Source organism: Rhinopithecus roxellana, chromosome 21 (assembly GCF_007565055.1).
Source record: "Rhinopithecus roxellana isolate Shanxi Qingling chromosome 21, ASM756505v1, whole genome shotgun sequence".
In the NCBI taxonomy this organism is placed as follows: domain Eukaryota; kingdom Metazoa; phylum Chordata; class Mammalia; order Primates; family Cercopithecidae; genus Rhinopithecus; species Rhinopithecus roxellana.
In genome coordinates this window covers 55,831,654-55,848,786 of record NC_044569.1, presented here as the reverse complement: position 1 = coordinate 55,848,786, position 17,133 = coordinate 55,831,654, and the positions used below count along the sequence as shown (strand labels likewise).

The 17,133-nt window shown below is 43.0% G+C and overlaps 1 protein-coding gene across 1 annotated transcript in view; it reads right to left on the bottom strand.

The window, feature by feature from the left end:
* The window catches only part of SETBP1 (SET binding protein 1), a 362,514-nt gene that overhangs the window by 100,451 nt on the left and 244,930 nt on the right, over positions 1–17,133 (bottom strand). The window contains 2 exon segments of the mRNA XM_030926012.1: positions 6,227–7,406; positions 7,408–9,687. Coding sequence (XP_030781872.1) covers positions 6,227–7,406; positions 7,408–9,687 — 3,460 coding nt within the window.

Sequence of the window (17,133 nt, the reverse complement as noted above, 5' to 3'; positions counted from 1 at the left end):
TTTGAAGGCAAAAGCATTGCGTTACTCATCTTTGATTTCTTCCTGGGACTGCAATAAGCCTTATACATTAAAAAATGTCTTGTCCTTATCACTTCCCCTTGAATTCAGTCAACTTGGATTAAGTGCTATACTGGCTCAAGCCTAGGCTGCAATTTTAAAAGTATTCATCACTTGTTGTTTTATAGAGTGAAGAGATGCTTTTCTGGAGTTTCCTTCCAAAGGTGCCTTGCTTATCTCTGTGCAGTGACAGCCTTTCGAAGGCATGCTTCCTGATTTCTCCAGCCAAGAAGGATCCATATTATAGCAAAGCCAAGTCTGTCAAAACTGTAACTTCTCTGCACCCACACCTGAATCTGCATAATTTCCCAATCCCACAGAGGTATAAATAAACACTTTCACCAGGACAGGATAACATTTGCCAACTGTGGGAAGACAAATGGCTTGGGGACTTCAAGCTCCAAAGGCAGAATTGCTCCATTTCTGATTTCAATGTAGCAAGGGAGATGCTGTGAGTCTCAGTAATTTTTTTTTGTTTCATTGCTACAAAGTTACGGGTTATATCATTTAATTTGATTAATTCTTGGTTTCCAAAAGGAAACCTTAGGAGGAATCTTGGGAGGCTCAATAAAATAAGTATGTGCAATTGTTAAGACAAGAAAGGAAAAAAAAATGACTTCCATCAGAGCCCACAAAGATCATTTCCAGTCCCAAACATGGGTCCCCAGAGATAGCCTGGAAACCAAATTATTGTCAAAGAGATGCTTACCTTTTACAACAGCTCACAGCAAAAGAAAATATACAGCTTAACATCTCTCCCATGACTCACCTTTCTGTTTTTTTTCTTGTATTCACTCTCTCTCTCTCCCTTCCCCTGCCCCTCTCCCTGATGTGAAGCTTCCCAGTCTGAGCTCTTCACCCAATTAAATATGTATCATTAGATGAGTCACTTGACCTTCTTAAGCCTCAGTGTGCTCATCAGCAAAATGAGGTGTTTGTACTACATTATTAAGATTCATTTAATGCTGAGTCTAAATACAAATCCAAGTGTGCTCTGTCTGTTCCCATAAAAATGTTCATATTTGAGACACCTATTTGTGTCTCAGATGGTGACTATGGTTTCAGCCTGTACAAGGAACAAGCTAATTTGTTGGTGCGACTCAAGTACTAGGGGTTCCACCTTTGGCAAAGGAGAAATCCAATGGCTAAGTGAAGTGGCTGGAGCTAAAGATGAATGGGGGTAAGTCTCATAGATTAATATACAACCACTGGTACCTGTTTTCAAACTTGATTGAACAACTAATTATTTGGTCAACATGGTCAATAACTTGGATATTTACTTTGTAGCTTCTGCCTGTACATGTGTGTGGGGGAGCTGTGTACATATTGAAATTCCATTGTATAAATTTGAGTCTTTTAGAATCCTAGACTATCAGGTCTGGTCAGAACCTTTATGGTCATAATCCCATTCTGGGAAACTGAAAGTCAAAAAACAGAAGAGGTACTTCAGTTGGTTAGTATGAGAGATAAGACTTGGACAGGTCTTCCTAACCCTACTTGAACTGCACAGCAGCCATTAGTTAATTAATCTTTCATTTCCTCCCACAAGAGGACTCAAAATTGGACTTGGATTAAGGTTAAAAAGACTATATTTCATCCGCTTCCCAGGTTTTACTCTCTTTATTCCTGGTCTTAATTTTCTCCTCACATTAGTCCTCTTCTTCCTTTTATTCCATTTTAAGGAAACTATCCTCAAATGCTTCTTTTGTATAGTTTTCATGATGTTTCATCCATGTGGCTAATTCCCTCATCCAGATAACTGCTTGGAGGAGGTTTTTGTATTATTTTTGGCTTGGGCATCCATATCCTGCCAGTGAGTGACAGCAGAGACTGCCTCCTCAAATTTCCACAGTGCTGATAAGAGGAGTTGGCAAAGGGCAAGAAGGAAGCTATAAGGAGAAATGGAGGGGGCCAGGTGCCAGGGAATCCAGCTACATACATGGCAGGATTTGTATATATGAGATGTGCACTCAGAATCAGTTCTCAGCATCCACTCATCATGAGGAAAGTACTTGACATTTGGGGACTTGGGATGGCTACCTTCTTAACAATGGCACTAAACTAAGAGGTAACACATGTAGATTCACTCTTCTCATTTTTGTTTTAAGTTATCTGATTGGAGCTTGAACAGCAGTTGTCATGAGGTCTCAGTGTCTGGTGTAAGTTAGGTCAAAGTACGCAAAGATTGTTTCCAAGTGATCTGAATAGAAAATGTCACTCATCACTCTTCTATCACCTTGTGAAAACTTGGCTTTGAGGGCACATGGCATCATTCTGACTAAGCACTGTTACCCCTGGAGTATGCAATCGCTCTTCTGGCCCTCTGCTGCATGTTAGTGTGCAAAAGACGGCAATGCCTGCCGACAGACAGGCCCAAATAGGAGCTGATAAGGCTTATACCAATTCTGAGATTGCACCTTCTCACTATTTATCCATTTTGTGGTCCCAGGCAAGCATTTTTATAAATGGACATTTAGCAGATGGTATGCATTTAGAAAACAGGCCAAAAGAGCTACTGCATTCTGAAACCAAAAAAGGGAGGCGTAAAATACAGAAAAACGGTCAGGAGTCTGTACTGCATCCTAGGCTTAGGTATGTTAGAAGTGGGCTAACAAGACAATGCAACCATCTGCTGGGCCATGGAGACAAAGAATGAAAGATTTCCCAGCAAGAAAAAGGAAATGGAGTGTGCAACTGCTGCTATTGCTAAATAGGGTCTCTAATTCCTCTCTCTATAATGGTAATGACTTACATTTACAAGGTATCTTTCATCAGCTCTGATCTCAGGGAGCACTGAAAGCCTTCTCTTGACTCCGCTCCTAAATCTGGTCCTTAACAGGCTAAAGGATGACATCTATATTTATACTGTATCTATTTTAGAGAAGAATAACTCATGTGAAATAGGACATTCGGATGCTAAGGAAATGAATCAAGTGTGATGAAGGAAAAGGTGGAGGGAGAGAAGTTGTAGAAAGTGCAGATGCTTATTTCCAATCATGACCCTCAGTATCATCCAGCTGAATAGACACCTCCACTCAGATAAAGTCACTGAAAGCTCTTAATGCATCTAGTAAGCTCAGCTTCATCTCATCTGCCTCCTGTCTTTTCATGGAACTTGGCACTCTTCAGAGTCTATCACATTAAGGTGAATGTTCTTCAGGGAGTCTTGACAAACTCTGACATTGGATTCTATGTGATGCTGAAGATATTTTTCTTTCATGCTTTGGAGGCACAGCAATGAAGGAGACATTTGAGATATAGGCAATGAGAGGCTAAGGCTTGGAAGGGAGGGGAATAAGAGGGAATCTGGCCTGTCTCAGTAAGAAGCTCAATGAGATATGCAGGAACATCAGGCATAGCTCATATCGATGTAGCAGCCACCAACAATTGTGATTCATTAAAGTTCTGGGAAAAAATAAGCTCATAGAAGACAGAGAAAGACACAAAGCAGTGGCAAAAATAACTCAGAGTGCTGGATTTCAGTAAGGACAGAGGTGGAAGCTCTGTCCATGGTGTCTCCAGGCTGATATTCAGGAAAGGTAAGGCCACAAGGATTCCTTCTACATTGGCCAGGAATTGAATAAATGGGTGTCTTCTTCCCTTAACTATTCTCTTCAGTAATGATCACATAATCACTGTGCAGACGCCTTAGACGACATGTGATCTGAGGATGAATGGGATTCTGAAAGCAAGAACAGAGGTGACATAGAGGAACACTGGACTGGGCACCAAGAGCTGTGTTCTAAACACAGTTTTCACCAACTTCGTGGCAGGTAGTCAAGGTTCAATGCAGCAGGCAAAGTTCTGGGCTTAAAATCAAAACCAAATGCTTTTTGAACCTTAACAGTTCACTTGATCTCTCTGAGCCTCAGTATCCTGATCCTGTAATATAGGAATAAAAATACCTGTCTTGTAAGATTGCACAAAGGGCATTACACAGAAATTTATGTGAAATGGCTTTAAGAATGGAAGCACACTATACACAAAAGGTCTGGCCTGACCCCGTGAGTTACAGATGGGAAGACAGTACCCCAAAGAAGTTGGACCCCATGCCTCAGGCCACACAGAGAAGTAGTAACAGAGTTGGGCCTTGTATCCAGTTCTTCAGGTTGAATCTAGCTTTCTTTCGTGACATTGTCATGATACCTATTTCTTCCCATCTCAAGTGGCTGGCTGAAGATCCCACGAGATGGGACAGAGATGGGGAGGAGTTTTAATAAAGTGATGAACACGATATAAATGCAAGCACATGAAAAGCAATATAACTAGAGTGGGGGCACACAGTGACTAGACATGAACCCCAGCTGGGAAACTTGATGAAGTCCACCAGCACTCAGCAATACAGCCTGGCCACAGACAAATCCTGGTAAAATCACTGAGAAAACTAACACGCAACAATGTCTGGCTTTAGCTTCTTGAGATCTTGCTCCTTGAGTCTGTTAAGTCAGGATTTTTGCTTGTAGGTTCTTAACAACTACCCCTCGTCATTATTTTCTAGCTAAATAAGGCTCATAAAATTACAAAAATAAGAACATCTTCTGTCCACAGCTAGTGTAGGTCCCATGAATCAGTTTCATCATGCTGAAAGAGATCAGTTTCTCACATATCATGCAAGGTCAAGGCAGTACCTCCTGCCCAGGTGGGCTTAGCCTGCACTCTGCATAAAACCAAGCACCTTCAACAAAGTCTGATGATGAAAAATGATGACGCCCAGATGAGCACATCCACTGTGGGCAGACACAAAGTGTAGGTCATTTATTACCTTTAGCAAATGCAGGAGATGTGACTGCTAATTGGTCTCTTCATTAACCAAGGAGAACATCTACCACTACAACTCACAAGCTAGTGGCAATCTGGGGCGATCTTTAAGTGGTTTCCACCTCATAATCATATTTCTTCCTGAAATCTGCTGGCCTAAAAAGTGTCTCTAATTCTTCATGAATAGACTATTCCTGCCTTCAGGAAACATGGGCTTCCTGGGAAGGGAGAGGACAAGTGAGTGGTACACATCATAAACAGAAGTGAAATGCCACACCAAACCTTAAACATGGATGACTTTTTTTTTTTTTTTTTTTAAAGCCAGGCTTTGGTTGGAGGGTTTTATACTATTTGGCGACAGGGGGAACTCAATAACTTTTTTTTTTTCTTTTTTTCTTTTCTTTTCTTCTTTTTTTTTTTAGCTTCTGCAACTCCTAGGTAAGAAGTTTCTACTATTTTCCTAATAACTAATGGCCCTAGTCTTCTATAGGAGTTTTATCATATATGATGTAAGGCCAGGGTCAAAGGGATACTTTTGCAGAAATGTGAGGCCCTAACAGCAGGGAAGGATTTGTGCAGTTGGGGAGGTTAGCAAGGGAATTCTGCCAGCAACTGACAAGGAATAGGATCCTTCTAGTAGCAACCAGCATTTCAGTCTCAATTAGTGAACAAAATCCCTTTCTAGTGGGCATGCAAAGAGACACAGTTACAAGGTCTCCTGGAAGCAGGAGACACACACCACCTTCCAGCCTCCCTCCTTCCACTTAGTGCACAAAAATGACAAGTATCTGAATGTAGTCAAGTTTTCATTTTAGGGACCTGCCCAGGACAACTTATCAAATGCCCATGGAAAAAAAAGGGAAACAATATGGCCCAAAGCTGTGGCTACCTGATCAGTTAGACTTCAGGATTCACTGGTCATCAGCTTCTAATGGCTCTGCAGTGGACTTCTCACATTAGATGTGTGACTTCTGGACCTGGCATGCCAGATAAACTAGCTAGTCATTTCCTTCCAAGCTTGGCATTCTTGGATCTTATTGGTATTCCTAATGAGTTTTAGAGGCTGTATCCAAACAGCAAACTGTACTGTTAGATCAGATGAGGACTTAAGAATAACATCTTTAATAAAAAGCATAACCATAGTGGGCATGACTGCAGCCTAGGCAGTTATTAGGGTTATGGTTTCAAAGTTTCTCAAACAATGGCTCCAGGAGAGAAAGAAGATAGTAAATACCAAGTAAACAATGTACAAAATGTGCAGCAAACTCAAATGTGCAAGGAGACCCATTTTAATTTGATTCCCACCTCTTTGCAAACTAATGAACACAATGTGCCACAGATGTGTCTGAGGTGCAAAGTCCAGCAATTAAGTAACTAGACAATCCAAGTCTGAAGAAAAACTTAGCCTTACCTGGAGACATGGAGGAGTCATAAGAACTTCTCTCCTTGCGGTTCATCTTGAAGGCTTGGATGTCCTTTTCCCTGTACGTTCCAAAGCCTTCATAGCTCCTCCTTTTACTCCCACTCATGTCACTGTCCCACTTGTCATTCGAAGGGTTCATTTCACTGAACACGTCCAGATTCTCCGATCTCGTGCTGCCACCATCCCCGCCACTGCCAGAGTATCTTTTCGTGCATGAGTCCACAGGCTCACTGCTCAAGTCTCCTTTTTCCTTGGCCTGTGTCCAATGCTGGGCGTCGGAAAGTGACAGTGTAGACAAGGTGTCCACCTCAAAGTTGTTCTTAGAAGCTTTGTGGCCGGCTTCGCTGTGCTGGTGCTTCTGTTTCTCCTTATGCTTGTTCTTCTCACTCACCAGCGGGAGCTCTTTGTCTGCGCTGCTCAGCCGCTCGCTCAGGATGTGGCTGGAGAAGCCTGTGGCTTTGCCTGCAAAGAGACCACTCAGGTTGTCGTGGGTCCCTAGGATCCGGTCTTCCTTGTGCTTATGCTTGTGTTTGTGTTTCCTCTTATGGAGCCGACCGCTGGACAGACTGGCACTGCCTACCTTGGGAGGATTCAGAGAAGGCTGCATGTCACCAAGGCCCATGCTAACAGGTCCCTGCAGGTGTACTCCATGCTTGGCTTTATGCTTAGCTGCACCAGACATCTTTACGTGGGAGTTTGTGTGGAACTGAGGTGGTGGCACTGTTGGCCTCATGAATGGGGAAGCTGCTCCAAGCGTGTGCGATAGGTACAAAGGAGCTGGGTACTGACCGTAATAACCAAGGTTCATCATAGGCATTGATGTGTAAGGCATTCCATAGGGTGCATAGTAACTTCCACTGGGAATAGGGTAGCTGAACCCTTGTAAAAAAGGCACCTTTGTCATGGTGTCATTGGTTTTTGCAGGCCTACCACGCTTCTTCTTTGACTTCAAGTCTGAAGTCCTACGAAGATAGAGCAACGGGTCATACTGGATATATGGCACCGGGTAATAGTGATCAAAATTAATCCGAAAAATGCTGGGATATGGATTCTCGTGGTAGAAGGTGTAACTCCGGTGGGAGATTCGGAACACTTGGAACTTGGTGATGAGCTCCTCCAGGTCTGCCAGAAACTGGAGGTCATCGCGGTTTTGCAGGCTTTTCCGTTTTCCTCTTGTGCTTTGGCTTCTTGAGGCTTTCGTGGGCCAGAAAGTTGTCCACAATGAGATGCTTTTGCCGGTGGCCATGCCGGTTCTTTGTGCTGGTGTCGGACGGAATGGCCTCTGGGTTGTCTAGGGAGCAGAAATCAAAAGAGTACCTCCTTCGGGATTCTGAGCTCTTCTCCGCTTGGTCAGAAGTGCTGTTGTTGTCTGTCCCAATGCCGCTGTCACTGGGGATCGTCTCCTCGCTGTGGGACTCACTCACAGGGGACAGCGTGATTTCCTTTAGGGAGCCAATCTCGCACAGGTGTGAAGGGGAGTTGGCCATCAGTCTGGGTGGAGACAGCTTCCAGGTTCCACTGTGTATTCCCTTTTGGGTTTTGGTTGGAAGAGCACTGATGGGCTGGAGATTTGGCATAGTTTTCAACTCTGAAAAATTGGTTTCAGTGCTGGCAGGGCTCAGGTTGCCATTGGACCCACCTAACTGTGTTGAAAGTGGGTGCATAGCTGCTGGTGAAGACGCCACAAGTGACTGAAAGTTGGAAGGCACGGCTGGAACATCCGGCTGGCTAGAAACAGGCCTGGGGTGCTTGATGGCTGTTTTGGGTTCTTCGGATGGGGGTGGCAGCTCTGCTCTTGGCTTCCTGCCCCGCTTCTTGCCAATGTAGATGGTTCCCCTCTTGCTAACATTAATCTGCTTGCCCAGTTTGCTTTCAATGGCTGCTGCCCCAGGGCTGGTCTCTGGGGGAGCTTTTGCCTTCAGAGCAACGCTGCTGGAACAGGACAAGATCTGGTTCAAGATGTTTTTCCTCTTGAGTGTCTTCATCTTATTGATAGTTTTGATGGTCTTCTTATCCAACACGCCGAGTTTTCCAACTTTCTTGTGAAATTTCATCTCGCTCATGGGTTTGTCCTCTCCTGGCACTAGCTGGGCCAACTTCGCTAAATTGCGTCGTCGCTTTCTTTTCTTAGTGCCAGGAAACTCTCGGCTGATGGGACTGACGGGGCTGGTGGAAGTTCCCTCATGAATCGTCTCGACTGTGAGCAAAGGCTGCTTCTTTGGTCGTCCCCGCTTCTTTTTGACTGGAGTGATCACAGTAAGACTGTCTGTGTTGGTGTAGAGAGGGCTGGATGGGGTGATGGGATACGCAGATGGGGGCTCCAGCATCAGTTTATCAGAGGTGGCCATAACTGCCTCTCGAAGCATGGTGCTGGGTTTTGGTTTGCTGCAAGTCCACCTTCTTTTCGCAGCAAATTTTGGATGTTGGATTTCTGGCAGCTTTCTGGATGGAGAGTGATCTGTGCACGTTGGAGGTGTCATGACCATGGGTGGCTTCCGCGGCTTAGACACACCTCCTGGGATAACTTTCTCAGCATTTCCACCAGTTTCAAGGCCAACTGAGGGGGACTCATTCTCTATCATTTTACCTAACTTAGGGACACGGGGATCCTTCTTACTCCCCTCAGAGTTGGAAAGTATCCTGTTAACTACTTCACTGCTCATAGTGATTCCAGAAGCCAGAGCTTTCTCTGGCATGATCTTTTCCACCACCGCTTTAATGGACTGTCTCTTTTTCCTCTTATGGTTGGTTGGATCCAGAGAGGGTGCCTTGATGGGGATAGTAATCCGGACATGACTTGAGTCATTTTCAGGATTACTGGCAGAACTCACATTCTGCCTGGCTGGTGATGCCTCCTGGACACTATCTGTGGAATAACCTTCCCTTTTCCCTTCTGTATTGTCAAATGCTTTCTGGGCATTCTTGACCCAATCCAGGTCTGGGTTTGGTAGGGTCTGACTTATCACATCCTTCTTACTGGACTTTTTCTTGCTGCCCACAGTAGGTGGTTCTGGGGGCTCCTTTGTACCTCCTCCATCTTGATCCACCAAGGGCTGAAGCCCGCTGCACTCAGCAGAGCTGCTGGGTGGGGCTGGTGAGCTGTGGCTGCTTGGGGATGGCACCACACCTCCCAAAAGCAGATCTTTGTTATTGTTAGACAACTGACTCCACGTGTTCCCTGCACTGCCTTTCTTACCCTGGGCCTTTGCAAAGGAAGCCACGGGCTCAAGAGCTGGGATCTTGCTGGTGCTTGCAGTTTCTCTGCCAGACTCTGGACTGATGAAGCAATTCTGAGTGACGGGTCCGCTGTCAGAGTTGGTGGACCAGTCCATGTGGTTCTGGCTGCTGCTTTTTTGCTGGTGCTTTGGTTTTAAGGTGTCACCGGTGAAGTCCTGTGGGAGGCCTGTGTCATAATGGAGAGTTGAATGTTTCTGGGGCCTCTCGTAAGCCTAAGGGTGGGCGGAGTGGAGAAGGAGAGAGAGAGAGAGAAACAAAGGTGAGCATGTTGAAGCTACTTAATATTTGACATCAAAAGTCTCAATGATCTGAAAGTTGGAAATGAATACCTAAATGAACATCCACCTTTATATTTAGAATGTTTTACAGAGGTTTTCTCAATTGCAGCAGTAAAGATGTATTGCACTAGTTTTGAACATCAGTAAGCATGCTTTAATTGCAGTGTTTTCTCCCTAAATAACAGGAATCTTGACCTACCTTGGTTTAATGCAATCTTTAGAGACAAGAGGAAGGGGACATAAAGGTCACTTAGCCCAGTGACTTTTTACATTTTTACATGCTATTTTACAAATGAAGAAGCTGAGACCTGAACAATGGGGAGTCCTGCCAAAGATGGCAAATCCCAGGAGAGAATCTGAAATTCCTGACTCCCAGAGTTCTTTCACCTAACTCGAGCAGCCTCTTATTTCTGTCCCTGCTTCTCTTCAAATGAATGTCTTTCCTCACTTCCTCCTGTTTCAGCTCATTTCAGTCTGTACTTTGTCTTAAAGCTCAACATCTCCGTACAAGTAGCTCACAAAGAACCACTGTAACTAGTAAAAACAGCCCAGGTTGAGGAATTAAGGGGTCATAGAGAAGAAATGGAAGAAGAAAAGAAACACACAAGAATTGTCCTAAGCCTTCAAATCCTTGTGGACTCTAGGAGTGTTGCTGTGTTTGGGGGTTAGCATGCAAAGAAATCCTTAAACTTTATATTATTGCTTTCTTGAGGAAACTTTTGGATAGTCTCAAAAGGAACCTTGAGTCCACTAGACAAATGTGTCAGGAAAAAAAAAAAAAAAGTTGTCATTCAAGATCACTCCTCTGAACTTTGTCAACTGTGTTTCCCCTACATTGATTCTAAAGGAATGTCTCCAGCATGTTTCTCAGGACTGACTCTCTCCAGCTAAAATAAAAAGCTGAACCTGTTGCTGGAGGCACAACATAATCAGTGTCTACAAAACCATAATGGAATGGACAATGAACACATTGGAGACATTAAAGCTATTTTTAATAAAAATATACTTTCGCTGTTCCAGATGAATTTTAAGCCATGACCCTAGTTCAAAGAAGCATTCCTTAAGGTTTATTATAAGCCCAATTTATACATAGAGTAGTAAACTTACAGGATGCATTAGCCTAAGAACTGTTAAAAAAGAGAAAATATTAGTAAATTGAAGAACCCCTCCAGGAAGTATATGATGACTGGCTTCATGAATTTAGAAAATTTTAGCTGGTAATTATCTATCTATCTATCTATCTATCTATCTATCTATCTATCTGTCCGTCCGTCCGTCCATCCATCCATCCATCCATCCATCCATCCATCCATCTATCAATCATCTATCTTTTTATATCTCATTTTATCTCTATTTTTCATTGAAGCTATAGAACTTATGCTTTATAGGAAAACATGTCTTACAGCCCCTGTTAAGAGTCAAAACACAGATGGCATAAAGCATTATAGGGACAGTTCAATGTAGTCATGAAACTAGGATTTCCTTCATACTAATTTCTGGAATCCCTAGGGTTATTTCCTGCCTCCCTGATTTTGTGAAATCCTGTTTATACCTACAATATTTTGTGAAGCATCATGAGATAGTTTCCTCAAGTGAAGCCTGTAAATACCCAGGAGAAAACAATTTAATTTTTTAATTCATCTTGCAACTTATAGTAGAAACACCACCATCATTAACATACAGAGAATTAATCCTACCACTTGAAGGTGTTCACTGGCATTACTGCTGTGAACATAGGCTCTTATTCCATTTTCAGCAAAAACATAGAAATCTTATTTGTGGCATAAAATATTAAGTGCTGCTTACTTATCTTTTATGAATCAGGGCATTGCTAGTTTCTACTTCTGCTTTGGAAATTAGCTGGCACTCTGTGTTCACTCACAGGATCACAGGTCTAGAGGAGCTCTTGGAGGTTAAGTTTTCTGCTCCTTAGGTCCTCATACTGGGGCATCTTGAGGGTTAGTGGGGGTGATTATTAAAAATAACAGTGGGATGGCCAGGTGTGGTGGCTCACGCCTGTAGTCCCAGTACTTTGGGAGACCGAGGACAGGTGGATCACCTGAGGTTGGGAGTTTGAGACCAGCCTGACCAACATGGAGAAACCTCATCCCTACTAAAAATACAAAATTAGCCAGGCGTGGTGGTGCATGCCCGTAATCCCAGCTACTCGGAAGGCTGAGGCAGGAGAATCACTTGAACCCGGGAAGTAGAAGTTGTGGTGAGCTGAGACTTGTGCCATTGCACTCAAGCCTGGGCAACAAGAGTGAAACTCCATTCAAAAAAGAAAAAAAGTTCACTTTTTTTGACAGTGTGACTGTTTTGGACCTGGGTAAAACAGGACTTGTAGTAGCCTTCTACCCACCTCTACCCCCATCAGTTTTCTAGTTCTAGGCACCAAAGTCCACAGAGAGGCTCCATGGTGACACTAGGTCAGGATCTTGGGCCCCAACTCGTACCATTTTTTCTCTGTTGTTCCATTATCTTATTCTTGGTACCTAGCGGAGTCTCTAATTAATGTTTCTTTCATGTTCTGGCTTCAGCTCAATCCTGGGGAGACACCCCTACCTTATAGATATACCCCTATTGTAAGTTTTCATGAAACCATGTAACTTATCTTTGTTGCACTTACCATAGTTTTAGTTTTACGTTTGATTTGTGTGCTAACTGAATTAAAGTCTGTCTCCCCTTCTTGCTTGTACACATCATCACAGAGGTACTACGCAGAGCACCTGGCACACAGTAGGCACTCAATAAACATCTACTGAATGAATAAGCATACATTTTACTACAGGCATTTCATTTTGTCAATAGTGAGATCAATAATCTATATACTGCAACATGTTGTCTGCAAACAGTCACTGCCTTCAGCCTAATTTCTTATTCTCTGTATACCTCCTGTATGTGCCACTGCCTCACATAAAGACTGCTAGGTGGCATTTATTTGTGTACTTTTCTGTCTCCTTTTCCTAGACTATAAGTACTTTGAGGTCAGAGACTTATCATCTTATCCCCAAGGCCTACTACAAAGCCAAGCACCCAGAAAGCTCTTGATAAATGCTTGTTAAATAAATAAATGGATGAGGTACCTATTACCATGGCAAAATATACAGCTGCACACAAAAGACAATACACTACTAATCTGTCATTTGATGATGGCTCCTAATGAAACTGGAACACTGAAATGCCTTACGTGCCAAGCAAGAAATCCTTCCCAAATACTTAAAGATGAAAGGAGCTTATAAGGTAACTCCCCTTCAATGTAATTTTTACTGTTAGTTCTCCCCATCTCCTAATTGTTTCACTTTTCAATTAACTCTGCCTTTGGAGAAGGCCATGTGACTGTCAGAAGGGTGGATTTCACCCTGGCAGTTGAAAGGTGGAGCTTGCTCACTTACACCCAGGGCAGACCAACTGAGAGTAATACAGTTAAGCATGCCCGGTCCCTAGTGCTTCCCTGGACCACTGCCTGATCCCATTGTTCCTACCATTTCAGCTGCAGTCTGCCCTGCTGGGAGTGCTCAGCAATCAAAGTGCAGGGTGGACAAAAGGGAAGCACAACAAAGGATCAGGAGTAATGGAGGGAATGGTGCTTTAAGATCTTCACTCAGCTGGGCTGCAGAGAAGGGGCAGGGAGGACCCAGAAGGAGTGCTTTCTAAGAGGTCCAGAGAACAAGGCCTCCTCCAGCCTTGGCTGATGGCTATATCCCATTGCAATGCGCTTCATCTGTCAGCCATGACATATTATATACACAATAGTGAGGCTGTCAGTTCCAATATGTCCTTTGCTGAGAACTGAGCACTTACTCCATCCAGACAGAGATGGACAAGGCAAGCCGCAAGACGGGGGAAGCACACACCACAGCCTCTGCCTCCCATCCTAGTGGTCTGGGGAGATGATACCTTATTGGGCTCTTGGACTCACGTCTTTATTGACCTATGCACCACGTCTCCTTTTTCTCTTTAGATCGAGAGTTTTGGGTTTTTTTTTCTTTTTGATGAGGTCTGAGTCTTTTACAGCCTTTATACCATCCTCAGCCCTCAGCAGAACTATTAACAGTTAACATGTGAGGGAACAGTCAATGATATTCCATATTGGGCATACAATTCTGGTGGAAAACTTTCAATACCAAACTAAGCTTAGCACGCTTCATGGCTGCCTGGCTGCCTCCCACCTCTCTCCCCATTCCCAAGAGTTGATTGATTGTGAAATTCATGGCAGTTTTGAAGGTGTGGCTTACTTTTATAAGAAAAATGTTTTCCATGCACATTAAGCCTAGGTTGAATGCTTCAGTGAAACTCTGAAAACACTAGGCAGATTTGTGCTTACAGTATTTCTTCATGGAAGCGAGTTCTTCTGTAATGTAAAGAATTGTTTTGTAAAGTAGATAGTTATTCTCTCCCCTATAAGTTGACTAAATAATATACATTTAAAGTGTGTGCAAGTCGGGTTTCTTTTTAAAAAGTATTTTTTAGTTTATTTTTCAAAACAAAATTAGATTGAGTAAAATCTTAAAAATCCAAAAAATGGGAAGCAAATGAGTGACCTAGCCTTATCTCAGGCTTACGTAATGCAAAATTTATTGCAAAGAGATGAGAAGATGGTGATTTGAATCTAACAAAAGTCACATAACTCATTTAAAATAGAAAAAAAGAATCATGCTTGACTTTGTGAGAGATAAACTACTCTTTTGGGTTAGCTATGTCTGTGCTACTTTCTGCTGACACCAATAATTTAAATTTACTGTTTGTAAGATATTTTGGGTTACATGAGCAGGAAAATATGCCTGGGTATGGAGCAATGCGGGAGGCCTCATCTCTTAATTTGGAACTTGGCACTTCTTAAGATGTGGTCCTAGATTACTGTATCAGAATCGCTTAAGGTGCTGGTTATAAATAGATACTGGGGCCCACTGTAGACCTACAAACTCACAGTCTCTAAGGGAGAGAATGAGGCATATGCATTTTAACATGCCCCTCAGGAGAATTCTGATGGGCAACCAAGTTTTAAAACCACTAATCTAATGTTTTAACACCACATTTCTTCTCTGGGGTAGGGTCCTTCTGTGTTTGCTATAACATTCACAGCAATTTTTGGTAATAAATATGCAGAACCAACCACCATAGGCCTGTTAGGATATGTAAGTTAGCAACACAGAGCATTACTGTTTTAATCTCTGAACTCTATGCAATTTACATACCATGAAACTCTAACATGGTTCCCTGTGTAGGTATTCCAAGTGAAGCTGAGGTGGACTGAAGAACCAATGATTTGAGTGGATAAGAAAGGACCAGAGAGGCCGGATGCGGTGGCTCATGCCTGTAATCCCAGCACTTTGGGAGGCTGACGCGAGTGGATCACTTGAGGTCAGGAGTTCAAGACCAGCCTGGCCAACACAGCAAAACCCTGTCTCTACTAAAAATACAAAAATTAGATGGGTATCATGGTGTGCACCTGTAATCCCAGCTACTCAGGAGGCTGAGGCAGGAGAATCACTTGAACCCAGGAAGTGGAAGTTGCCATGAGCTGAGATCATACCACTGTACTGCAGCCTGGGCAACAGAGAGAAACTGTCTAAACAAAAAAAAAAAAAAAAAAAAAAAAAAAAGAAGAAGAAGAAGAAGAGGAGGAAAAAGAAAAAGAAAGAAAGGACCAGGAATGTGGGTGTTCATGACCTCCCACTGTGGGATTTCAAACCTCTGGGGAATCCTGGCAGGCCATCTCTGAAGCTAGAAGCAAGGGCTCAGGCCTCAGCAGGAGCTGAGTGTGGGAGACAAAGAATGCAACCACAAATGGTGTGACTGGATTAAAGGTTCTCAACTCTGGCTGTATGTTAGAATCACCTAGGAAGTTTTGTAAAGATCAACATACCTGAGACCTGACCCAGCGTGATTAAATCAACAGTCTGGAAGTGGAACCTGAACAGCAGTACTTTTTCAAAGCTCTCAGGTGATCCCAATGAGCAGACAGAGTTGAGAACCACTGTATTATATCAAAGACAGGGTCTGGGTTAAGGACTAGAGAGGCTCTGATATTATCAAGAGATGTTCCAGCTCAGTGGTTTTCAAATGTGTTTCACAAAGTCCTAGGATTTTGCAGACATTTCTGAACTGCAGCCAGTGGATGGGGCAAGAAAAACGTTTCAGACCTTCCTTTTAACCCCCAAACCCCCAGTGGAACAGACCAGCCTACTAAGGGATTTCATTTAAGAGAGAGAGATAGAGAGAGTGAAGCAGTTCTGTCACTTAATTTAAAACAAAACTGGAAAATTACCATTTAGGCTCATGAACAGGAGGAATGCACATTCCAACTTCCACTGAAATTGTCCCAAAGCTTATCTCTCCTTAGCCCAGTTCATTCCTGCATTTGCTACTGGTAGCTGTAGAAGAATGTCACCAAGTATCTTTTTAGTACCATGGTCTTATGATTCTTTGATTCCAATGGACACAGAGAAGCTATGCAGCTCCTAAACGAATATGAAGTTTCCAGTTAAATATGTAAACTGAACCCATTCTCATATCCTATCACCCTGGGAATTCACCTGGATGTTATTCCCATAAAATTCATTCTTATTTGCTATTTAAGGGCTGTGGATCATACTAGAGCACTTCTTTTACTTAAGGTGGTAACAGCTCATAGATGACAGAGGGCCCTATCATATGCCTCTTTTACTAGTCAATAATTCTGCATAATTCAAAATAATCACTGACTTGGTTTCAGCTGTGATAGTGTAATAGGAAGTAGACATAACCTTTCCTTGGAGATAAATATAAAACTAACTAAACAAAATATATGAAATAATTGTTTTCAGGCACTAGACAATAGACAACACAGGCTGAGATTCTAGAGAAGAGAAACTCACGAGGTTCCAGTTTTCTGCCTGGGAGTACTTTCTAAATCTGGGCAAGAAGAAAAGCTGAGATAGGGAAGAAAAGCTGAGATAGCTGTGACTTCACTGGGAAGAAAAAGAGTTTGGGGCTCCCGAGGGAAATGGAATTTGCAGGTTAGGATACCTGAGAAGAGGGAGCTATGTAGAAAAGAACTCTAGAAACCTTCATAGGGATTATCTTATGTCTCTGGAAAAATTCTACTCTTCACTTGAAGGGAAGACTTCACAAAGCCTAGCAGAGATTACCTACCGGGGGCTATCAGCTATGAGTCCTTAGGTCATGTAGTATTGGGCAAGGTTGGATTTCTCCCCAGACAGAGGAGGGAGGTGTCAATGAATATCCCAGGCATTCAGCTGAGATCTCAGAAATGGTACTCCTTAAGAGCAGAATTATTCCAGCTCTAGAATAAAAGCTACTCGAGTTCCTCACTAACAAATTCTGAAAAGAACTCTTGGCATAAAGCTGATCTGCCAATAAATTAACTGCTGATCA